Consider the following 25,450-nt stretch of genomic DNA (forward strand, 5'->3'; position numbering starts at 1 on the left):
GCAGTCAGTCCCACTTGGCATCAGATTTGTGTCTTCTGCTTTCATTGCCAAAGGCTTAGACATACATATTGTTGTTTACCCACACTCAAGAAACTTGACAATAAAAGAAATGCTGTCCCTTTTTACATGGTGGGCACTGGAGCAAAAACACTAAAACACCACTTCGAAGCTTTTCTGTCCAACTACTGACCTTTGAAATTGTGAAACAAAACTAAATGTCATGAATTAAAGCAGCATTTTATTAATCTAGATTACATGTGCAATTAAAACTACCCCATGACACATCACTTCTGGGCTCAGGATGCTAATATACACATTTTTTCAATGCTACTTGATATTTCTTTACTCCTGAAAACAGCTAGATGTTGAATAGCATGCCCTGATCTCCCGAGCACACAAATGTTTAATGGGTCCTAGCCAATCAAGGTTGCTAGGACCCATTTAAATATTTGTGTGCTCAGGTATACTTTTTTCGTTAATTATTTTGATATTTTGATAGATTTTAAATATCCCAGTGGCAGATGTAATTGAGAAGTAGAGCGATAGGAACTCATTGTCACACATATGTTCAGGATGTGTCCAGTTAGCAAAGCAATGAGCAAGTACATTTTTAATTGCTGGAAAAATTGAGAGAAAACAAAAACATTTCTTGTGGAGCGTAACTTTAATGTACTCTCATAAAATGTCATGGGAGATCTAAAGAAGTTGGGAGAAACCACTGGCTGAGTTAGTGTAGAGGAAAGAGAAGCTACTGTATTCATCTGATGAGACATATTTATGTACATTCATGCTTTTGTTTGTTTGATTTCAAAAAGTGCATTTTAAGAGAAAAGTAAAACCAAAAACCTCTGTTGTTGTTTGGGTAGACACCCAGCTACACATATTCAGTGCCCATTTTTCATCCAGCCCATTTTAGTGGAAATATTAATGGGGATCCCTGATATCCTCCATGCCCATAAAACTAAACAGAAGAATTTTTCCACTCGGTCACAAATGTTCAGATGAAACTGCTTCCTCCCCGTTTTTATGTAATGTATTTCATTAATTTAATGAGGCAGGTCAGGCCTTAACTTTGAACTAGTGCAGTGTCTACAGCATTGCTCCGCTTCTTTATTTCATCTGCAAAATCTCTCACACATGCCTGGTCTGCGAAGTATCATTATTCAGGTTTAAGTCGTTCTGACCCCCTGGTTGCTCAGTCATTTAAAATTATGTTCTTGACATAAATCAGATGTTTATATTTTGAAATGTGCTGAAGCTCAAGATAAACTTGCATTTGTGAGAGCAAGAGTTACTCTGTTCTTTTCTGTTCTCAGATGTAGGGTTAAAAAACAGAAGTGGAGTTTTTTCTGAGCGTTTTCTGTGTATGATGTTGGGGTCTGAGAGGTAGTTTAGTTGGTGTGTATGGCTTACTGTGTGTTACGTTTAGCCGCTCTATGAAATTTAAGGAGGCCTTAGCTGACCTGCTGGCAGAGACTATTAACGTCAGGTTGCTGCACACCATGGTGAATGGAGTCTGTGTCTTTGTGCCAGGACCCCATACAGCGTTTAGTTAGAAAAGTTCTCTTTGACCAATGGGATAACAACTATGACCACAACTTCAACTCCTTTAAACTTGCCCCTGTGGGAAACTTGCAGAAAGGTGTGTAGACTCCCAAAAGCTAGAGGAGTTTGACAGCATGGGAAGAGCAGCACTTTATCATGCATGGAGTAACACTAGTAGGGTTTTGGGATTTCTGTCTTTGTCTAAAAAGACTTAAGTAGATCTATCTTACCGGACAACCTCAGAGCAGTCTTTGTTAGTAAAATACACTCACTGGCCACTTTGTTGGTTACACCTAGCTAGTACTGGACCAGGACCCCCTTTTGCCTTAATTCTTTATGGCATAGATTCAGCAAGGTGTTGGAAACTGATACTTTGGTCTGTATTGACTCGACAGCATCACACAGTTACTGCATATTTGTTGGCTGTACATCTATGACGCAAATCTCCAGTTCCAACACATCCCAAAGGGGCTCTATTGGTTTGAGATCTGTTAACTATGGAGGCAATCTGAGTACAGTGAAACAAGCTGAGCTTTGTGACATTTTGTCGCTCACTGGATATTTTCTCTTTTTCAGACCCATTCTCTGTTAATCCTAGTAATGGCTGTGTGGGAAAATCCCAGTAGATCAACATTTTCTTAAACATGTTAAAAGTCACCAAAACCATCTTTCTGAGGCCGTTTCATTTATTCTTCAGCAGGTCATCTTGAACATGTCTGCATCCCTAAATGTAGCGAGTTACCTAATCAACCAGAGCCTGGATTGTGAGACAAGCTTTATATGTGGAAATGGTTTAAGGCTTGTTTCTTGTTGCTTTTTTTTTTCCATTTTGCTCTTGGCTGACTTAGTGCACTAGGTCAGTCTCTGGGGTCCAGTAGAGCAGCGATGGTGTCTGTTTTTGCCTAATTAGCATAGTGCAGAGGCGGATAAAAAAAGAGGCTAATCAAGAGTGAAGGGTTTTGAGGGCTGGGTGCAGTCCTGACTGCCCCTTTAGCTGAAGAGGAATGGAGAACTAAAACTACCAGATTACTAAAGTTATTTAGCTGTATGTATCATATCTTTATGATCAGACATGGATGGATGGATGGATTTGTAGCATCACCATTATCTCTCCAATATATTTCTTTCCTCCATGCCCATTATGGGCTTCTTATCGTATTTACATCATTCCGCTGTTGGCTTTGAGTAGACAACCTGATCCTCTGTATCGGCCCACTGACACAACACTGACCTCTCGCACCGACGAGATGTCTGACTAGAGTCACCTGTTGTTGCAAGAAGCTAAGAGAGATCTTTTAAAATCAGTGTCAGAAAATTGCATCTGCCTTTTCTGTTTCATTTGATTCTCTATACATCTTTGTCAGTCTGGCTCCGCTTCTGTTTCTCTGTCTGGCTCACTCTCTGTCTCATTGTATTTCTGTCTCTCAGCTTGCTGATGCGGGGCGGGCCAGGTCAGTGTGATTCAAGGCTGTAAGCCGGAGGAGGATTGGATCTATTTATAGGCTTGTCTGCTCTGGGCCACACTGACCCAAAGTCTATGTCTCTCTTTTCTGTCTGCCTGTTGAGTTCTGTCAGCCTGCCATTCAGTTAGCTCATCATCAGTTGGTCTACCCTAAAATAGGAAAGTAATGCCTTCCAGAGTTTAACAAGCTCAGTGCCTTTGACAGCAGCAATGTCTTTGAGAGGCTGAAACTTTTTTTTGTTCATTGATCAGCTGATTGACTTGTTTGCAAAAAAAAAAAAAAGAAAGAAAGAAGATCTAAAAAGACAACCTTTAAATGCCCAGAGTCCAAATTGACAGTTAAGAAATTCAGGTATTTAAATCAGTCTGTTTGATAAATAATTGAGTTAATTACCCAAAATTTGGTTGAATAAAAAAAACCATCTGAATGAAGCAACTGTTTTGTTGTCTTTAATCAAGAACTGTATTTTTTGTTTGTTATTTGTTGAATTTGTCTACCAAAAAATGCTAAAACTGTTTATTTGGATCTGAACCACTTAAATAAATCATTGTATTAAGATGAATGCACTCAGGCAGTAAACTGCATTTATCCTATAGTTTGTGTAAGACGAACACACGAAGCTGCTCGCTGTGCATAAGAACTTAAAGAGGATTAGTCAAGTCCACGTTCCTTCTGTCATTGATTTAGTCCTGTTTATATAGACTGTAAATCATAAAAATCATTTAGTCCCATTCATGCAGACAGTAAATCATAACCAGCAACAGCAATAGAAAGTCTGGAGGATCAGCCAAGAAGTTTAGACTGCATGATTCACTGCTCTTTTGACTGGACTTCTTAAGACTTATATATTGTCAGCAACATTTGTGAGACACCAGGATGTTTTTCTTTTTCTTCATATTGAGCAAAAATGCAAAGGCTGCTTGATCTGCCAACCTTTCTGCCTGCCAAGTAGAGCTGACTGTGGCTGAAGACGTCTGCAGTGCAGAAGACCCCGACACAGCTCAATGACTAGGCCTGAGATGTATTCATTTTCCTAGAAAAGTGTGGTCTCACCAGAGCCCATAAATGTCACAGAGTGAATAGGAATTTGCTGTGAGATAGGGCGCTACGTGAAATGAGGTGTGTGCGTCCAGTATTGACAAAACATGGCAGGAATAGATAAATTAGATATATTAGATTAATATAATGCATAACATAAGGCATAACTCTATAACAGTGTCGACATAACCACAGTGGTGTTAGCATTTTGGCTGCTAGTTAGACTTTTCAAGCTAGAAGTCACCAGAGCGTAGAGTGGGGTCCTGTCAGCTAATACTAGCAAGCTTGGTTAACAAACTGATTTCATAAACTCTGAAAGGCCCTTTCAGACTGGACATGTAATATCGTGTGAATATTTTGTGCATTAGAAATATTTTCACCTATTCTTATTGTAACTTCACTACATGAATTTGCAGCATTTACTTTTTCAAACCAAGTTTGATTTTTTCGGATGTTTTGGATTCGACTAAACAGATCTGACTGTATTTAGTAACAGGTGTGCTCATAGCTCAAATTCCGCAACTGTGCTGAATATGGAATGACACTGAAACAGTAAAATGATACTGTTTTACCTCAGACACACAGCTAAACACTGCTTCAGCTAACTCGACTCTCTGAAATGATTTCTCTACCTCCCCAGGTGTGGTCCCAGCTCTGCTAACATGACCTAAAACTGCCCCACTGACATCCTGAAATATGTACGAAATTGACCGTGATACAGCTTTAACTCCTAGATCAAACCATAATATTCTTGCTGCTCCTATGTTCTTGTGAGAGTTGGATGAACCCAGAATCTCTGTTTCTTCCTTTTGTCGTTTTGGAACATCAGGATCAGCTCATCGTCACTTCATGTCAGCTTTGTTTTTTTCTACATTCCGTTTTTTGAGGAGAAATGTTCGGCAAAAACGCAACACGTTCTGTGTTTTTACAGGTTATACATGAAGTTCAGATCTGTAAAATTACACAACCCGTTCAGTGTGTAAAAGTCTTTATAGTGCCACCCACAATCACAGATACCTGGTTATTAAGCTGACTAATGCTAACAGACTAATTATATACCATAATTTTACTCAACAAGACTCCGAAGCACTTGGAAGTTAAGAACAACACATCAAGCTATGTCATTTGTCAGATAATGGCAATAAAATCTTCAAAAAAACACCAGTACCACAAACAGTTTCATTAGTGCTGTCAACGTTAACCTCGTTAAAATGACGTTAACGCCATAACTGCATTAACGCAGCAAATCTCCGTTAACGAGTTACTGCGGATCGCCTTGTGCGTGGGGCTGGATGGCGTCAACGGGTTAATGAGCTAACCGCGCTAATGCGTTGACGCCGTGCAGGTTGTCCTTTTCTAGGACTTGGCATGAGAGTTTATTGACTCACTTTTTGAAGGGACTGGCTTCATATTTCCTTAGGGTTTTACTTGAGGCATACCAGGTGGGCAAAGGATATGTAGAAACTTAGGTGGACACATTGTGATCCAGACTGATTGCAAAATATCTGTCATAGCTTCTGTTAACCTTGCCGGCTTCACAGTTGGCTGAGCACAGGACAATATTCTGATTTCTATTTGATTATTAATGCTTGAATTTCAGAATGATCGCTTGTAGACCCAACTGTTAGGTTTGTAGCTTGAACCTATTCGCTGGAACGTTAAGACAATATAATTACACTGCAAGCAAGACGCAAGTAGGCAAACTTCTTCATATTTACTCATGCATGAGGGAGACCTGGCTGGAGCCAAGTGTCGTTCCACCACTTGACCTCCATCAGACTCTCAGCCAGGCTCCCCATAGCACTCCTTTTAATGTGGTTACATGAATATGCATAAGTTCATTAACATATGACGTCTACATACACAAAGAGTACCTTGCCTGTGTGTGTGTGTGTGTGTGTGTGTGTGTGTGTGTGGACTGCTGATCAAAGGGTCAAACATCCTTGGTCAGGAAGAGGGTAGCCTCCCCCTCACCCTAGATGGTTCATCCTAGATAACACGGTGAGGAAGTCCTGCAGTTCATCTAAACAAAGAGCACCTAGACTAGAACAGACGTAGCTACGTTAATCCTACCATAAAACAATAAGACACGGTATGACCTCTCATGCTCCCAAAGTGCTGTCTAATACACACAAAGTTTGCAGACTATCAAGGATCAAAACCTCTACCAATCTACAACTAATTACAAAACTCCAAGCATATATAAGTAAATATTTCTAAGCATAAATGACAATCAACAATACAAATCTAACATTTCCCCCCTTTTTGACCTTTATGCCTGAAAAGTTCCCAGGTATGAATACCTCATGTCTGACAGTTTCAATGCAAACCTTTTTATACTCAGCATATGTCAAATCACCCTAAATTACTGAAAGGTACACAGTTTAATAAATGTATTAGCAGTTACCCCATTCATTGAGCTCATCTCATGGCAAACTGCATCTTACGAGCAACCAAAGAAATTGTTAATTTAATAGTGAAACTAAAAAAGTAACATTTTCAAAAACATCTCAACTTGGTGGTGCTTCCTCCGGGTGTGCACATCACATGTCTCTCTGCAGAGTGGTTTAAGCTCTGCAGGGCGTCATGAATGTCTCTTCCAGTTGTTTCCATCACTGTCCATAGGACCAGAGTCCAAATGTATGTAGAATAGACATTCAAACATACTAGTTGGTTTTGTTGTTCGTCAACATGGGTCTCAGCTATTTCCAAGCTGCAGACCTCTCAGCACTCTAGTTTTATGGCCTCTTACCAGCCCCCATCACCTGACTTCAGACCTTCGTCTTGTGAGGGGGATATTTATGACTCCTTAATTGTCCACGCTCTGCAGAAAAAGCTCTCTGTGGAAAGGGTGCTGGGTTCCGTCATCTTACTGCTGTTATGATCCCAGCAGCCTTCAGAGTGTCATCGTATGCACAGTACAGTGGCACAGCGTTAGGTGATGTTCATAGGAAACTGCTGTTATCACCACCATAGCTTCTGGTTCCTGTGCTTTCACAGAATCATGATGTCATCCTCGAACTCCTTCTGCGCTGTCGATGGAGCTTGGCACGCTCCCCTCATCCCACGAGTTTTCATGTTCCAACGCTGCTGAAGGTTTAAGGCAGAGCACGTCGTACACCTTAGTTGTCTTCCTCAGCGTCAATATTGAATCTTTCATTTTATTTAAAATCTTGCTGTGGGAAGTCTCCTCTTGATTTCCTGGAAGCTTAGTAGCACAGCTCTCTGTGTGATGTCTGCTGTGCTGAAGATGATCTCTGATCCTCCTGAAGCCTCTCTCCTGGCCTCAGCTCCCATCTTGTGGACGATCCTCTCCTCTATTTTGCAGGCAGTTTCATGGTCCTTGCTGTGGCTCCAAGGTCTGATTTCATGATGGGCCCCAACCAGCTTGACCTTTGACCTCAACCACTGCCTGGCTGTCAGCTATGCCTGGAATGGTTCACGCTTCTCACTGGGCCTCTGAAGATTTCTCAGGAGATTACTGCTGCACCTGTATTTCCTTGCTAAGAAGAAAAACTTCTATTTGGAGAGCATGTCAACAATCATCAAACCACATTCTTTAGTTCAGTGAACTTCACTTATAGGCCATCAAAGCCTCATCTGAACATGGGTGCACCACTTGCATAGGTTTAATATTTGTAAATAAACGGCTAATCACACAAATCACTGCAACAATAATAAAAAACATTGTTTAATGTTAATCCTTGGACCCCTCCTCTTGACGCATGGACACACCCATGCGTCAACTCACCAAACCTGGATTCCAGTCTTAAAGAAAAAGATTAGCTAGATCATATCCCAGGCAACATCAGGGCATCTCCTCCCCTGGAGCAGCACCACCCTGGACCTATAATCCTGCAATGAAAATGTTAGTGTGCTTTGCATATCAAGTTTGCTTAACACCTGGCTCTCCCAGGAGCCTGCATACACACCATCATGGCCTGGAAAACAAAATCTGGAAGTAAAATCAAACTTCATACCTGTAAACAATTGTATCATAAGGACAAGAAGCATTCAACATCAGCAAGACAAGTGTCATGTGCAGGTTTTCTCAAATCAGTAAACTACAATTATTTTCATAAGTCGCCTCAGACATGGATCATCCCATGTACTCAGGCAACATTAATGTAATCGGTGACTGCTCTTAAGCAAAGTCACTCCACTTATATATTACTATGGGCTCAAAAGTGGCCAGCTAATGAGCCCATATCAAACTATCCCAGAAACACTGTATCTCTTATTTGTTTTACTCATGTCACTTGTCCGTTTCAGCTGAATCTTCCACAGCATTCTCAAAGAAATTAACATTAGCAATACACATTGACTGTAGTCAGACAGAGGTCAGACACAGGTCAACAGGTTCCAGAGGTGCCATAAAAACACCATAAAGTCAACCCTAGCTGTGGAAAGAAGTAACACCAGTTCTCAACACAGGAAATTTCACACAGGTTATTCACATTATCAAAGTAACCTTCACATTTTCCCATCAACACAATGCAACAGCATCACCACTCATAACCTGTAAACACAGTTTTCCTCACACATAAACCCAGAAATCCTGTAGTAGGAAAAAACATCAACCAGTTGTCCTGGTATAAATCGCATCATCAATTCACATGAAGAACTGGCATGCTGATAAATGCACAGACACAGAAAATGGCATTTAAAAGGTTAAATCATCATGCAACCTCGAGTGTTGCTGTCATCTTTCTGCTCCTGTAAAGGGAAGCACACACAGACTCATCTGCACCCCTGCCAGGCGGGGGTCAACTTCACACAGTCGTGTTACATCAGTAAAGTCTTGTCAGCTTTTGTCAGCTTTTACCAGTCAGTCAGTTTGTTTTCCTTTCACTCACTCATTCATGCATTCATTCTTTCTTTCTTTGCTGATAGTGGAACCTATCGTCGCATTTAGTTTCCACTCTCAGCAAAATGACGTCATTTCAAAAAGAAAAAGAAGAACTTTAGTTTGGATTACATCGCTGAATCCTTTTGGACTGGGACTGTCATTTAATAATTGTCCCAAATAAGTGGCTTTCTCCAGAGTCCATTTAAATGTGGAGAACTCACTTGGCACAATTTTCTTGACGACGTGTAGCGCTTTTAATTCCCGACGTGCAGATCTGCTTAAAGAACAGAGATTATCAAACCAAACTCTCAGTGCACTGTGAAAGTATCAAAATAAAAAGGCCTTGTTAAGTCATGACACAAACTCATCATCTTCACAACAGGAGAAGAATCATCAGCTAGATTCACTCCAAACCAACCATCAACTGCACAACACACAACATAACCCTAATGTCATATTAGCTATGAGTTTAATCACCCGGTCTGTGCTCTTCACTCATTTAAGCCACAGATCTATTTTATTCAATTTTTCCTTTTTCCCTTCATCATAAAACATGTGACATGCTGTCACGCACTTCACAAAAGACGTTTGTTCTGATGTATTCAGAGTTGTGTATCTAAATACAGGATTCACTCGCACATCAAAACAGGAAACTCAGTGTTTTAGAGTCTCTACTCAACACACAACAAACTCCAACACATCTCATTCACTCGTGCTAGAATTCAATCACCTTTCATTAATCTAAAACCGATCAACTAATTTGCATATCAGCTATTAACCCACTAAGTTGACAGGACGACAGAAAAGCATGTTCAAAATAGTATCACAAAAGACAATTTCCCTCATACAGTAAATTACTTATGCTGCCTCAATCAAGCAGGAAGCTTCTCCCAATTTACCATTTTAACAACTAAATTTATTGTCTGATCACTGGTTGGTCAAACCAGGATCTTTTTTTTTTTCCCACAAAAGTTAAATTGTTGTCCTGCAACTTGTAGAGTCAATTTTTTTCTTTAGGATAAATTCAGTATTTGATAACAAGTGTCTGCTAAATTGACACTATTGTAACACTGATGAAAGATAACAAGCTAATTTTCATTGCATGGGTTTGTGTTATTAGGCAGGTCTAATGCATGTCTGTGGAGCTGCATCTCCAGCAGAGCATGTTCTTAAAGCTGCCTTTCCTACACACTTCTCTACTATTGTTTAATCATTTCTTAACTAATGTGCTATGAGTCTTCATGAGTCATTTTGTGTTTGGAATTGTTAGTAGGGTTAATGCATGTTCTGCTTGTGTGTGTGTGATTTTGTATATGTTTCTATTTTCGCAATGTTTCAGACTCCGTCTCAATTTTCCAACTTAAGCAGTCAGTTTTCTTTTCCCCAGGTTTGCTAACCCAAATTTTGATTTCCCACATTAAATAATTCCTATGTGTTCTCACCTAGTCTTCTCACTCTGTTGTCCTCTCACTCTTTTGTCCTCTCCCTCTTCAACAGTCCCGGCAGTTCTCCTTCAGCTTTGTCCTGTCTAGTAGCTGAAGTGCTGCTGCTGCCTTCTTGGGCGACTTCTTAGCAGCTGCTGCCGATTTCTTGGCTTTGGCCGCGGCGGGCTTCTTGGCTTTGCTCTCAGTAGCCTTGTTCATCTTGAAGGATCCGGAGGTCCTGGTGCCCTTGGTCTGCACCAGAGTGCCCTTCGCCACCAGGCTCTTGATGGCGGTCTTGACACAGGCCTTGTTCTTGTCCACATCGTAGCCTCCGGCAGCCAGAGCCTTCTTGAGAGCGGCCACGGACAGGCCGTTGCGCTCCTTGGAAGCGGCCACGGCTTTCACAATCAGCTCGCCCACGCTGAGGCCGACCTTCTTGGGCTTGGAAGTCATCGTCTTCTTCTTTTTGGCCTGAACCTCGGCGCAGGGCGCAGGGCGTGTTTATGATGGAGCCTTTCCCACCACAGCGCTGGCACGTTGAACGCATCATGAAGGGTCCATTTCTTTCATGTCGCTAGCTGCATGTGGCTTGCCCGAGTCACTCAGTCCTTTTTGAGCATTTCAACATGCTGCCGCCGCAGACCCTGGCCTCAGATCCAGCAAGTTTAGCGCGCTGATCTCCAAAAAAGTCCCGAAGGCCAGAAAGACGTCAAATAAGTGTCTCGTGCTGAGAACTCAAACAAAAACTCCTCTTCACGCTGCCTTCTTGCTCGCCCCTCCGTGAAATTCAACCAATCAGACAGGAAGATGGGTTTGCTTTCTTCTTCTGCTGCTGTTTATCCACATTGCTGCTGCTTTGCTGGGACTTTTTGTGCTCAGGACTTGCTGCTGTCTCTTTATCATGGAGCTGCATTCCTTATCTTCAGGGAGGAGTGAGCTCGCTTGTGAGGTTGAGAAACACATGGCACTGTAAATAAGTCAGCCAGAAACTTGGCCTGCATGTTTCCAATGATGTTAAACTATAACTTTCTTCCGACCGCTGCATGTGGAAAATTGATTCAGGTCTGCTTTTCACCTGAAAGTGACAACTAAGACATTTCATTATTATCATCACTGCTTAATCAACACATATCTCTCTCTCTCTCTCGCTCTGTGTTTTTGTGAACGGTCCTTTCTTAAAAGCAGAAAATGAAATTATAGTTGTTGTTTTTTTTTTTTTTGGTTGATCAACACAAAACCTTTTTCCTATGATTATTTTTTTCTACAATATAAATTCTCCCTCTTATTCACTCTTTTTTTTTTTTTTTTTTTTTTATTTACAATAGCTGGTGACCTGCAAAATCACCGCTGTCACTCACAATCAAAGGCAATTACTCTTGCACAGTGCACAAAAACACTGTGATGTCAGACACATTCACACTCACTTTGTCATCTGCAAAAATAAATCACATGGCTGATGATATGTGCCATGGTGATCCGTAAATATGATCACCAGTTTATTTAACTATTTTTAATCCAACAAAACAAATAAACAAAAACATGATGCTGATGCTACACACACACACGAGTCAAGGTGCAGAAAAACTGCTCATGGAAACGCTGCACACTCTCTGTTTCCCTCTCTTTGAGTAGTTCTCAGACAGCTCTTGATCTGATAATGTGTAGCTTGCTCATCAGCTCAAAAAACAAAAACAAAACTGCAACGCGACATCACACAGTAGTTGCATGCTCTGCCCACAGTGGCAAAGTCTTACACTTACATATTCAACACAGCTTCTCCATCATGTATTTTTAGATGTTTCATACAGGGTTGAGCATATTAGTTGTTTTCACAGATGTGCTCTATATCTCAACAATGGCTCATAACAAGACGACAGTCTTCCACACAGGTCAAGTGCCTCTATGCACTTCACGAGTTTAAATATTTATCTATATCACTTCACCTCACATGTCATTGTACTGAATTTAAGCAACCACAAGCTTAATGTAGATTACTTTTAACAACTATCCACCTCAATTAAATCTATGGTCTGGCACACAGGCTGCTGTCGATCAGGGCAAGCTAAAGAATAAACATTGTGTCAGCAAGGGGTGGGGGGAAAGCCATTCACCAGAGCATATCTTAAGTGCTGCTGATGTGGGCTGGCCTTCTCCACAGCTCTCCAAGGCTGGTGTGTTTTCTGAAAACTTCTAACATTTGAATCTCTTCCATTTATAAGCCTGCGATTAACCGCACGGCTCAGGTCCGCGTGACCGCGCTCGCGTGAACCCGCGCAGCTGTGGAGCCGTCGCTCTCTCTCTTTTTTACATAAATACTTTGTGCTGCCAGGAGCAAAGTCCAGCACAAACGTCTGTCTCCCTCCGACTCACTCTTGGTTGCTTAGAAACCCGTGATAACAACAACAGTCGGTGTCACAGACCACATGTTCTGCTCCGCACACACAACAACAACAACAACGACGACAATGACAACAACACAAAATAGGCCTACTGTCCAGCACAATCTGGACCCCGCGGAACTTCTCAACACCCCACTGAGCGGTGGAGAACTCACTACAGTACCCCACACAGCGGTCTGTATTTCGCCCCACTAAGACGGCGAACCAAAAAAAGTTCGAACTGCGCAACTCTGCGACTTAATGCTTCTGTACAAAAAACCCCACTGAGCGGCCTTGTACATCGCCCCACTTAGACGGCGAATTTTAGCCCCACTGAGCGGCCACGGACAACGCCCCACTGAGCGGCGAAGACGTACAATTATAGAGTTGGACTCTAAACTTACTCGGTGTTGCTTAGCGTGTAATATCAGCCTGAATCCCGCCGATCGCCATTCATCGAGGAGAAGGACAGACAGCGAATCCACAGGAACTTCCTGGCTGACGTCAGTCTTTCAGCGTGCCTCTCCCCCCCCCTCGGCGAATGCGATCCCAGGGAGCCGGCATCGAAGGACCAATTAATGTTAGGTTTGTAGCTTGAACCTATTCGCTGGAACGTTAAGACAATATAATTACACTGCAAGCAAGACGCAAGTAGGCAAACTTCTTCATATTTACTCATGCATGAGGGAGACCTGGCTGGAGCCAAGTGTCGTTCCACCACTTGACCTCCATCAGACTCTCAGCCAGGCTCCCCATAGCACTCCTTTTAATGTGGTTACATGAATATGCATAAGTTCATTAACATATGACGTCTACATACACAAAGAGTACCTTGCCTGTGTGTGTGTGTGTGTGTGTGTGTGTGTGTGTGTGTGTGTGTGTGTGTGTGTGGACTGCTGATCAAAGGGTCAAACATCCTTGGTCAGGAAGAGGGTAGCCTCCCCCTCACCCTAGATGGTTCATCCTAGATAACACGGTGAGGAAGTCCTGCAGTTCATCTAAACAAAGAGCACCTAGACTAGAACAGACGTAGCTACGTTAATCCTACCATAAAACAATAAGACACGGTATGACCTCTCATGCTCCCAAAGTGCTGTCTAATACACACAAAGTTTGCAGACTATCAAGGATCAAAACCTCTACCAATCTACAACTAATTACAAAACTCCAAGCATATATAAGTAAATATTTCTAAGCATAAATGACAATCAACAATACAAATCTAACACCAACGTTAACATACATTGGATGAAATGTAGCTGTTGAGCCTTACCAAATGCTGCCAAACATTTTAGATTTAAGATCTTCCACCTTAACATGCACTCCTTTACAGGAATAAATATGTCTGTGATTCAGGACACACCCTGTGGCATTTAGGTTGTTTGTTTCAGGACAATAAAATTAGAGCATCCAAAAGTGGTCTGTGTGGATTTAGGCTGTGTTGTTTTGCATGCTGGTTTGTGCACAATAAGGAAACAAGGCTGAGAGCTATGCTTTTAGTTGTGCTCACAGCACTCTTTTCATTGACTTGACTGTAACTTTGCTAAAGGCTTCAAATGGAATTGTGAGGTTGTCTAATGGCTTTGTCGAGTCAAAAAATGTGTGTAACAACAGCCCATACACACAGATACTCCCTCATACATTACACTACTTAGAGGAAGTGTAAGGATACAGTGAGAAACAAAAGGTGAAGGTAGAACGTTGTTTTCGTGGTCTCTGTTTTCCCTTTCACAGTTCATCATGTTGAAGTATAGAAAGCTGGATGTCTTACATACTAACAGTAGGTTCTTGGTGCATCAGCTTTAGAAACATAGTACCTGCCCGTGGGTGTTTTTTGGGCTGAAGTTGTTTCACATGAAGAGTCTAATCAGGGGTTCATCCCACTAATATCTGTGGTTAGGAAGCAGGTTGTCATGTTTGCTCGAATCATCTGATGAAGAACAATTGTGATGTATTGTTGACTGAGGATGAAGGATCCCTGACAGTCTTGACGGAGCTGCTAACTGACATCTTGAGTACTTACATATTTTATGATTATGTATTTACTTATGATGTGCATGCTGTAAATAAATGGACTTCTACTTGGAATATATTTGTTAAGAGTTTGAAGATAGAACAAAAAGTCAGAATCAAAATGTTTGCCGGCTAGCCATGTTGTTTACTCTCATTATTGCATCTATTAAAGCATTATCTGTATTCTGCCATGTGAGTGGAAGATAATTGATGTACATGGTTCATGGGGTTTGGATCGTTCTTCAAGAAGTTAATGTATGCTGAAAGATGACATCTATTCTGTCTATCCATTCATCCACTCCCCCTGTCTGTTTGGAGCTTCTAGATGAGAGAGTAATAAGCAGAGGGCTGGCTGGATAAATGAATATGATGATGTGCTGCACTGTCAGGCATCACTCAGTCCAATTGGGCTAAGTGCTGTGTGCTCTTCACTTTGGAGCAGACAGTGTGATATCATACCATCTCTCTGGGAAGCAGTCGAAAGGGTGGGCTTGCATATGTAAGAGGGTGGGGATGGTAAACTCTGGGGGTTTGACTTGATGGTGGAACAAACATGCACAAAACATGCACACAACTTCTTCCTCCATATATGATTCATCATTAGGGCCTGTGCCAGTGAGTGCCAATGTGGTATTTTTTTCTCTTTGTGTTAATTTCATAGAAAAAACAGCATGTGCAGAAAATTGATATTTTTAACGTAACAGTGTTCAGAATTGTTTAACGCTTTCTAGTCTGTACAAGGACTGCTTCATTTATCATTAAAACTCAACTGTAACTGTTTTTGTTGTCTTTTGTTAATATAGAGTTGTTTATTTGGTTAACTTTTGTGTCTGTGGCGGCTTGGGACTTGTGGAAAACAGTCGCTTTCACCTCATGTTTCTTATGGATTTCACTGTACTGCATTTTTGTCTGTTTATGTTGGTATATCATATCATAAGTGAAGTATATCGTATCATGGGCTGTGAAGTGATTCAAACCTCTATAACATATTGTATCTATAAAACTGAACAACTCTTATTTCTGAAGTTAGTTTTTTACTCTGAGCTGCAAAAGGCTGATGGGATATTACCATCAGCCCTTTGCGTGGGTGGGCAGACAGCGTGGCAACCAAGTTTAAGAATGAGATAACTCAAGAATGTGGTGAGGTAAGATTTTGAATTTGATAGCAATGCTGTAGCTGCATCTACTAAAAATCTCAGATGATTTACAATCTCAGTGACCCTGACCTCAAGGTAAAGGGTAGAGGTCAAGTTTTCAGAATCTTATAACACAATAAATTGAGAACAGTGTCACCTAGATCTTCAAAATGATACCGTAGGTGAATCTGCTATGAGACTGAGGGATAGTACTGGTGGCCACCAGTATTTTTCAACTTCCTGGTTTTTGTAACTCTGCTGTTTTAAAACTGTTGTTGTTGTTGTTGTTGCTACAGACATGTCTGAATGTATCCCTACTCATAGAGTCGCTTTTGTTAGACTCATGGGAAACTTTTTTTGGTGCGATTGCAAATTGTCTTTCAAACATACGGAGTAAAACACAACATATGGTTAATAGAGACTTTGTTCCAAGGCTGGCTAGTTATTAGTGTAGTTGCACATGTCTTGAAAGACATTTTCTTACTTCTACAATGGTTCCATTTTTACTTAAACTATGTGTCACTGCGCAGAATTAAACACACTATGTATATGTTTTTTCCCATTTAGAAATACCAGATTTAGAGAGTTAATTCTCTAAATTTTAGGTCGGTTGTTCAACTTTCAGCACCTGTATAACAGCCCGTCTGTCTTATTTCTAATGACTTACTAGCTGGTCCTGTTGGTTCTAGAAAAAGCCTACAGTTACCTTTCTGTCAGTCACTTTCTTTTCTATAAAATTTGTCTTTTTGACACCAACTCTTCTCACATTTTTTTTGTTTTTTGCTGATACTCCTCAGTCAGTTTGCAGTGTTTCTAAGCAGACTGGGTGCCAAGCTTGTCTGCCATCACAAGCGTAATAAAAGTCGTCATATCAGGCCAGGATCGAAAAATAGTCCTATTTTTGCAAGCAGATCCAACTTCTAAGAATACAACCAGCCAAAATAGCCCATTATGGCTTTGAGAAGAAGGTTGTGGAATGTCTGTAGACTGCTTTGATATTTTCTTTTTCTCTGAAAATGCTGGACTTATCAAAACTTTTGTGTCTGTGAAGCCTAAGCAAAAAGCATAGATATTGAACTGAACAGGACAGGTATACACTGTGTATGCTGTGCAGAGATATGTAGGAGAAGCACTACAGCTGACTGGCTTGCTGTTTCAGAGTTTTGGGGTTAAATGTAGGGTACTGTTACATCCCTTACTGTATCTTCCTGTAGTATCTTGTTGCTGATGAGTGCAACAGATTTCACCGGAAATTCATAACTTCGGACCTGTGTGCAATTAAGGAAGAAGAGACAAAGGTTACAGCTTTAAATTATCAAATAACCTGAAACAATTCTCACTTTTTTATTTTTATTTAAGCAAGTTAATGTTCATAGGTCTGCAAAAACTTTGAAAATACGAACTGTTTAAAATGTACAGAACGAGTCATCTGGCCACCCATTTCTCAGTACTTGGGGTTACATTTAAACACTGTTATTAACATTCAGAGGGAATTAAAAAGTTGTATGTTAAGAGAATTTTTATTTTAGTTAAATCATTAAAGTATAATCAAGTAGAAACAAGTATGCCTTATAATCAAGTGTTTATATATTTTCACACGGTAAAGCTTACTGTTGAAAAGAACACAATGTATTCCTTGCTTAAGTGTGTGAGATGTTTGACAAAGACAGGACATATACATGCATTCTTTACTTCAGTGTCTGCGATGTCAGATAAGCATGAATACTGCTGTGTCGTTGTTTTTCAGTTTGTGTGCAGAAGTTAGATAGCTAAGACAATGCCTGAGCTCTCCCCTCTTCAGTTGAAAGAGGAAGTATTATGTAACCCATTTTGCCTTATAAATAAAGCGAGTAAACGGTGCTCGGTGTGTTAGTCTGCTCAGAGACTCTCACCCGTGCGCACGTCTTTGAAACTCTGAGTCGGTCTGCCAGTGTCTCATTTCTCTCTTACTGTGTTTGAACAAATTGTCAACCCTTGACATTGTATTTTTTATTTCAAATAATATTAGCTTTCAACAAGGATATTGAAGTATTACTGCTGTCATTTGTGTCTTGCTGTGAGTGCCAAGTCAAATATAGAAGTGTAATTTGATTTCATAATATTTTGTAGGCACACAAGACCACAAATTATGTATTTACATGGTAGCCACTGAATTGTTTTTCCACTGACTCTACAGTCCCCTCTGTGTTTGCTGTGGAGGAAGGAAGTATTTCCTATTCACTTTTCCTGTAAGTGTTTTTCCAGCCTGTTCTGAGATTTGATCCAACTGAAGCCTTCTCTGACCTCTGAGGTACCTCCACCCTATGAGCTTAGCTCACTGATTACAGCTTTTCTATCTATCTACTGTATCTACTGTATCTACTGTATCTGTGCAACCAGTCTGCCTGAAAAATGCAGCTGCATACACACACATAAAAAAAAAAAACAGCTTAAAACTCATATTTTTAAACTTGCTTTTGGTTGATTTTTGTTTTTATGTTCGACTTAAATTTCAGCCGGTTGTATGGACTGTGCTTGCCCTCCTAAATGCATTAAGTTGTTGAACAGATGTTTACAGTGAAGTGCCTGGTGAATGTATATTGATAGCCATATAAGTTGGGCAGAACAAGTGGTGTTCACAACAGGAGCCATACTTCTGCTTAGAGTTGTACATATCTGTAGCTTTTATGATAGAAAACCAATAACACATTTTTGTTTCCAATTGGGTTTATTTGATGTGTTTATGTAGCGTGTATAGTACAATGTTAGTTTTCCCCCGATACTAAATTCAAAGGTTTTCAAAAGGTTTACAAAAAAAGCAGTAAGGAATTGGTGACTGTGATTTTCAGCTTCAGTGAAAAAAAGATATTGTCAGACAATATAAAGATATATCAAGAAGATAATCTATTATGCAATTACAAAATGATGGTCAAACTAATATTTTTGGGATAAGGGATGTCCAGTGTCTCTAACCCTCTGTTGCGAACTCGAACCAAAACACATAGGCGCACACACAGAGGTCTGTGCACCCAAGTAAGCACTCCATCTGTCCACTGAGACCAGCAGCTGGTTGGTGGCAGGAAAGCCCAACATAAACCTGACCTCTTAGACCCCGCAACAGGACATGCCATCCATTGTATCTACTGTATCTGTGCAACCAATCTGCCTGAAACATGCAGCTGCATACACACACATGCATGGACATCCTCCCCTTGCCATTAGAATCATTATCTGGACACTGATTGTATTAAGGGCAGACCCACAAGACTAATTTCACTAAGTGCAAAAAGCTTGTGCTTATTTTGTGTATGTCTCTGTGTGTGTACACTATACAGCTGTTTGTCTGCTTGTGTAATCATGCATTAGTTTACGGTCTCTGTTTTGGCCTCTTACATCATCGGGCTCTGCTACTATGAAGTGTTTTGCTGTCGTCTCCAGTTCAAGTTGATTGATTTTGGTCAAGTTTAGATGAAGAAAAATGATTGTTCTCAGTGGAGTGGGAGGAGCAGGAGAGATTGGAGAGAAAAAAAATGAAGTATGTTTATATGTTTGTGTGTAACCAGTTCAGAGTTGAAAGAACATTTTTAATCAAGTCGCTGGTGCAGGCAGTTCTGAAGTCCTACCAAACAAGATATCAACTTTTAATGTTTGCGAAAATCTGTTGTTTAGAAAAAGAAATAAATCATTTATTAGCACTTAAATTGTGAACACATGTTAAAAAGTTCTGCAGAAAAAGCTGTTTTCAAAGCGTGCTTTTGGAGAAGTGATGTTGAACACGGCCTGCAGTCAGTTGAGTGAATGTTATGGCTCCTCTTTTTTTGTGTACTTCAGCATTACGCCGTTCTGTGTCCACTTACTCAGTGGATTTTGAGAAAGGGGTCTGTTCTGCATGCTGGACAAAAACAAAGTGACTTCTCCTCCTGGTACTATTACTGAGTGTTTACCATTTCCTCTCTGCTCTTCTCTATCCTCAGATCACCAGAAATTGGAGCGGGAGGCGAGGATCTGTCGCCTGCTGAAACATCCGAACATAGGTGAGTGACCTTTGGGAGCCAAGAGATTAAATGATTAGTGACACAGCTGTGATAATGCAGATGTTTCATGAAAACATCTGTAGAAATTTGAACAAAACAAAAGCTACAGCTTTTTTTTGTTTTTTTTTGTTTCAGTTTTATTCAGACCAGAGATCAGAGTAGATCAACATTTAATGCTGTTGTATTTAATACAGTGTGTTACTTAAATAGGCCGTACATCGTCATTTGCTACAGAGATTTTGCCCTTAAGAATAACTGTAAGTGTGCTGTAAAAGTTACGTGTGAGTAAATGCTTAACTGCTTTGATTGTTAGGCATCACCCCAGCTAATTTGAGGCTGTTAACTGGACCTCTTCATCATGTTTGTGTTTTTGGTGCTCATAAATTAGCACCTTGAGGTAACTTTTCTTGTGATTTGGTGTTACATAAATATAGTTGAATTGGATTGAACTGAATATTAGCACCCTTTAGCAGCTGTCGGTGTCTCAATGTTTATTTGAGTAACGGTTAAATGGGTACAGTCAGATACAAATAATGGACCTTAATGCAACAGCCCTGTAATAAATTCTGTCTTTCAGATCTTGTCGTGAGCACTTTTGGATAAATAGTTCTAGAAACAGTTCTCAGTTCACCTTCATTAACATCTTAGAAGCTTCAGTTTGTGAACATGTGTTTTGATAATCATATTCAAGCCATTCCTATCAGGGAGGATGGGCTTAAGAACAGAAAACGTGTTACAGCCATATTCACTTCTGGTTTTTCAGGGGCTTTTTGCTTTATACCTATACTTCATCACGTGAAACATGCTCAGTTGCTTACAGATCAGATTTGGCCAATATGAATGTGAAAACCAACAGTTTCCCTGAAAGCTGAAACCTTGTGGTTGCCCAGTTTTGTTTTGTTTTTTATATAGAACCAAAACAGCAAGAACAACTGCACCAAAGTTGGGTTTCATTTCAGTGTTGTTCAGTTTAATAATAACTTTGAAGCAAATGGCCCCAGGTGATATGCAAATCAGCCAGTTACCTGGCCTGTCGCTGTGTGGGATATTTGCATGGTGCAACTGGCCAGCAGCCAACAAGACAAAGTGAGTCTGAACGCCAACACATGCTCAGTCAGCTGGTCGCACTAATGCGATCAGCGCTGTTTACTTTGTGTACTGTGCGTCATTGTTTTGTGTATGTGACACTGAATAGTTAATGGCCACTAGATATTTCCCTCAAAATTACCACCAAGTAAACAGAGAGCAAAGACACTAAAAATAGTTCTTTATTTGATCCTTACACTGAAGCTTGCAAAAAGAAAAACTGTATTACTACTTAATTTGCAAGCTTGATGGTCTTGGTGCGGTATCAAAGTTGTGCTTTTGGTAAAACATCCTCGTTTCTGAAGAAAGAAGTTTAGCCAATCTGCATACGGTACAGTAATCAGCCAAAAACAAGGGATATAGTAGTATCAAACTAATTATAAATAATGAAAACAGGGAGCAGGTCTCTTAGTGTTTGTATCCAAAAGGCTGTTTGTTTGTTGCCAATCTGCCAGGCAGCACTGTGACTACATACTGTACCGTCTCATCATTTCAGATAGGCGCCCGGTGCTCCGGGAAGACTGAGACACCTTCTATCACTGACCTTGTGTGTGTTTGCAAAGCCATAATAATATTGTCATTTCACTGTGTATGTTCTCCTGGCTTTGTTCCCAAGCTAGCAATTAATAACTTTCATTATTATCATTTTTATTAAACAAAATAAAAAAATAAAAGAAGTTTGCTGACTGTCTTGTCAGGATTTGAATGCTTTCCTTGGGATTTATTTAAATATATGAGCATGTCTGTTTAGCCATGCATGAGTCCCTGAGCAGTTTCTACTTTGACCCACTGCTGATGGAAAAAGTTGTAAAACAGGCATCATTGACTCAGGTGAAGACTTGTTGGGTAACAGGCCTTTTAGCCTGTCAGTATGAAAAATGGCACCTTCTGCTGACTTACCTGACTTATGAAACTGATCATGGTGGCTCATATTACTACAGGTGTTACTGCATGGTGCTGCAGTACCTGTATCTTTGGCATAATGAGGCCCCAACCTTTTATTTTATTCTTCGTCTAATACAGTTTTTACTATCTTCTATAGCGTCTCAGTGATGTGTAGAGGCTTTCTGAGCCAAGTTTAGTTGATTAAGGACATTATGAAATAATGATCTACTACTCAGTTTCTAGAACCAAAATTTCCTAAAGACATCGAGAATTTTTGTAGATTAGCCTACCTCTTTACAAACCTATATCTGCATACCCAGGCCTACAGGGCACCCTCTTTTAATTTACTTTAATCTCCATTTACACAGGCCTACACCAGTAAGTGATTTGTGGCAAGCCAAAATCATTATAAACTTCAGGAACTGAAATTCATGTTTTTGTCCACTAGGTGTTTAGCATTGGGAATCACATTTTTGACCAGAGGGTCACAAACTGGTTTCTAGACCTTTTTGACTCGGCTTATAGTTGTTATACAGGGTGGGCCATTTATATGGATACACCGTAATAACATGGAAATGGTTGGTGATATTAAAGTCCTGTTTGTGGCACATTAGTATATGTGAGGGGGCAAACTCCTCAGAAGTCGGCCATCTTGGATACAACTTTTGTTTTGTCAATAGGAAGAGGGCCATGTGACACATCAAACTTATTGGTAATGTCACAAGAAAAACAACGATGTGCTTGTTTTCAATGCAACTTTATTCTTTCATGAGTTATTTACAGGTTTCTGACCGCTTATAGAATGTGTTCAATGTGCTGCCCATTGTGTTGGATTGTCAATGCAACCCTCTTCTCCCACTCTTCACACACTGATAGCAACACCGCAGGAGAAATGCCAGCACAGGCATCCAGTATCCGTAGTTTCAGGTGCTGCACATCTCGTATCTTCACACCATAGACAATTGCCTTCAGATGAGCCCAAAGATAAAAGTCTAAGGGGGTCAGATCGGGAGACCTTGGGGGCCGTTCAACTGGCCCACGACGACCAATCCACTTTCCAGGAAACTGTTCATCTAGGAATGCTCGGACCTGGCACCCATAATGTGGTGGTGCACCATCTTGCTGGAAAAACTCAGGGAACGTGCCAGCTTCAGTGCAATTTCAAATATCCAGTGGCCTTGAGGTTTCCATTGATGAAGAATGGACCCATTATCGTTGTACCCCATATACAGTGGGGCAAAAAAGTATTTAGTCAGCCACCGATTGTGCAAGTTCCCCCACCTAAAATGATGACAGAGGTCAGTAATTTGCACCAGAGGTACACTTCAACTGTGAGAGACAGAATGTGGAAAAAAAAATCCATGAATCCACATGGTAGGATTTGTAAAGAATTTATTCGTAAATCAGGGTGGAAAATAAGTATTTGGTCAATAACAAAAATACAACTCAATACTTTGTAACATAACCTTTGTTGGCAATAACAGAGGTCAAACGTTTACTATAGGTCTTTACCAGGTTTGCACACACAGTAGCTGGTATTTTGGCCCATTCCTCCATGCAGATCTTCTCGAGAGCAGTGATGTTTTGGGGCTGTCGCCGAGCAACACGGACTTTCAACTCCCGCCACAGATTTTCTATGGGGTTGAGGTCTGGAGACTGGCTAGGCCACTCCAGGACTTTCAAATGCTTCTTACGGAGCCACTCCTTTGTTGCCCGGGCGGTGTGTTTTGGATCATTGTCATGTTGGAAGACCTAGCCTCGTTTCATCTTCAAAGTTCTCACTGATGGAAGGAGGTTTTGGCTCAAAATCTCACGATACATGGCCCCATTCATTCTGTCCTTAACACAGATCAGTCGTCCTGTCCCCTGGGCAGAAAAACAGCCCCATAGCATGATGTTTCCACCCCCATGCTTCACAGTAGGTATGGTGTTCTTGGGATGCAACTCAGTATTCTTCTTCCTCCAAACACGACGAGTTGAGTTTATACCAAAAACTTCTACTTTGGTTTCATCTGACCACATGACATTCTCCCAATCCTCTGCTGTATCATCCATGTGCTCTCTGGCAAACTTCAGACGGGCCTGGACATGCACTGGCTTCAGCAGCGGAACACGTCTGGCACTGCGGGATTTGATTCCCTGCCGTTGTAGTGTGTTACTGATGGTGACCTTTGTTACTTTGGTCCCAGCTCTCTGCAGGTCATTCACCAGGTCCCCCCGTGTGGTTCTGGGATCTTTGCTCACCGTTCTCATGATCATTTTGACCCCACGGGATGAGATCTTGCGTGGAGCCCCAGATCGAGGGAGATTATCAGTGGTCTTGTATGTCTTCCATTTTCTGATGATTGCTCCCACAGTTGATTTTTTCACACCAAGCTGCTTGCCTATTGTAGATTCACTCTTCCCAGTCTGGTGCAGGTCTACAATACTTTTCCTGGTGTCCTTCGAAAGCTCTTTGGTCTTGGCCATGGCGGAGTTTGGAGTCTGACTGTTTGAGGCTGTGGACAGGTGTCTTTTATACAGATGATGAGTTCAAACAGGTGCCATTCATACAGGTAACGAGTGGGGGACAGAAAAGCTTCTTACAGAAGACGTTACAGGTCTGTGAGAGCCAGAGATTTTCCTTGTTTGAGGTGACCAAATACTTATTTTCCACCCTGATTTACAAATAAATTCTTTACAAATCCTACCATGTGAATTCATGGATTTTTTTTTCACATTCTGTCTCTCACAGTTGAAGTGTACCTCTGGTGCAAATTACTGACCTCTGTCATCATTTTAAGGGGAGGAACTTGCACAATCGGTGGCTGACTAAATACTTTTTTGCCCCACTGTACCACACCAAACCATCACTTTTGTTGGTCCAACAGTCCTGGAGGGATCCATCCAATGTGGGTTAGTGTCAGACCAATAGCGGTGGTTTTGTTTGTTAACGTCACCATTCACATAAATGTTTGCCTTTGTGAGTAGCTAATATCTGCCGAAGGGATGTTTGACTAATGCCACTCTCCAGTGACATGCGGCGAGTGCTACGCTGTCGACTCTTGCTGAATGAAGCTAGGACAGCCACTGATGTTTCTTCATTAGTGAGTTTTCTTGCGTCCACGTTTTGGCAAATCCAACACTGAACCAGTTTCATGAAACAGTTTGCTGACTGTAGCATGGGAGATGGGTGGTCTCGTAGGGTGTCTTGCATTGAAATCTGCTGCAATGACCCGGTTACTGCGTTCACCAGATATCAACACGATTTCGATCCGCTCCTCACGTGTTAACCTCTTCGACATGTCAATGGCTGTGATCAACTAACAAGCCTGAAGTGACTGCACGCAATCTCCAACCTAAACACCTAAAGTTGATTTGCAGATTTTTATTTGATGGCTCTTTCTGTTTCTTTGTGTGTTTCTCTCCCTCACTAGTACGACTGCATGACAGCATCGCAGAGGAAGGCTTCCATTACCTTGTCTTTGACCTGTGAGTGAATCACAGTACAAACACACACATTACCAGTTCAGGCCTTTCTTCCTCTGTTGATCAATTTTTGTTTATTGTCTAGAGGTAATGACTCCAACTTTACAAAAAGAACTCACTTTTTCTCATGTGTTAGTCCACAAATAGCAGTT

General features: G+C 41.0%; 1 protein-coding gene across 19 annotated transcripts in view; it reads left to right on the forward strand.

Annotated features, from left to right (window-relative positions):
- camk2g2 (calcium/calmodulin-dependent protein kinase (CaM kinase) II gamma 2) overlaps positions 1-25,450 on the forward strand; it is a 94,995-nt gene that overhangs the window by 28,892 nt on the left and 40,653 nt on the right. For all 19 annotated transcript variants that reach the window (XM_085427534.1, XM_085427525.1, XM_085427535.1 and 16 more), the window contains exons 3-4: positions 19,800-19,859; positions 25,247-25,301. In XM_085427534.1, coding sequence (XP_085283660.1) covers positions 19,800-19,859; positions 25,247-25,301 — 115 coding nt within the window. The remainder of the gene's footprint in view (positions 1-19,799; positions 19,860-25,246; positions 25,302-25,450) is intronic.

The sequence above is a fragment of the Rhamphochromis longiceps genome, linkage group LG13 (genome assembly GCF_057381845.1).
Source record: "Rhamphochromis longiceps isolate RC_006_pf linkage group LG13, R_longiceps_female_GT1.1, whole genome shotgun sequence".
Taxonomy (NCBI): Eukaryota; Metazoa; Chordata; class Actinopteri; order Cichliformes; family Cichlidae; genus Rhamphochromis; species Rhamphochromis longiceps.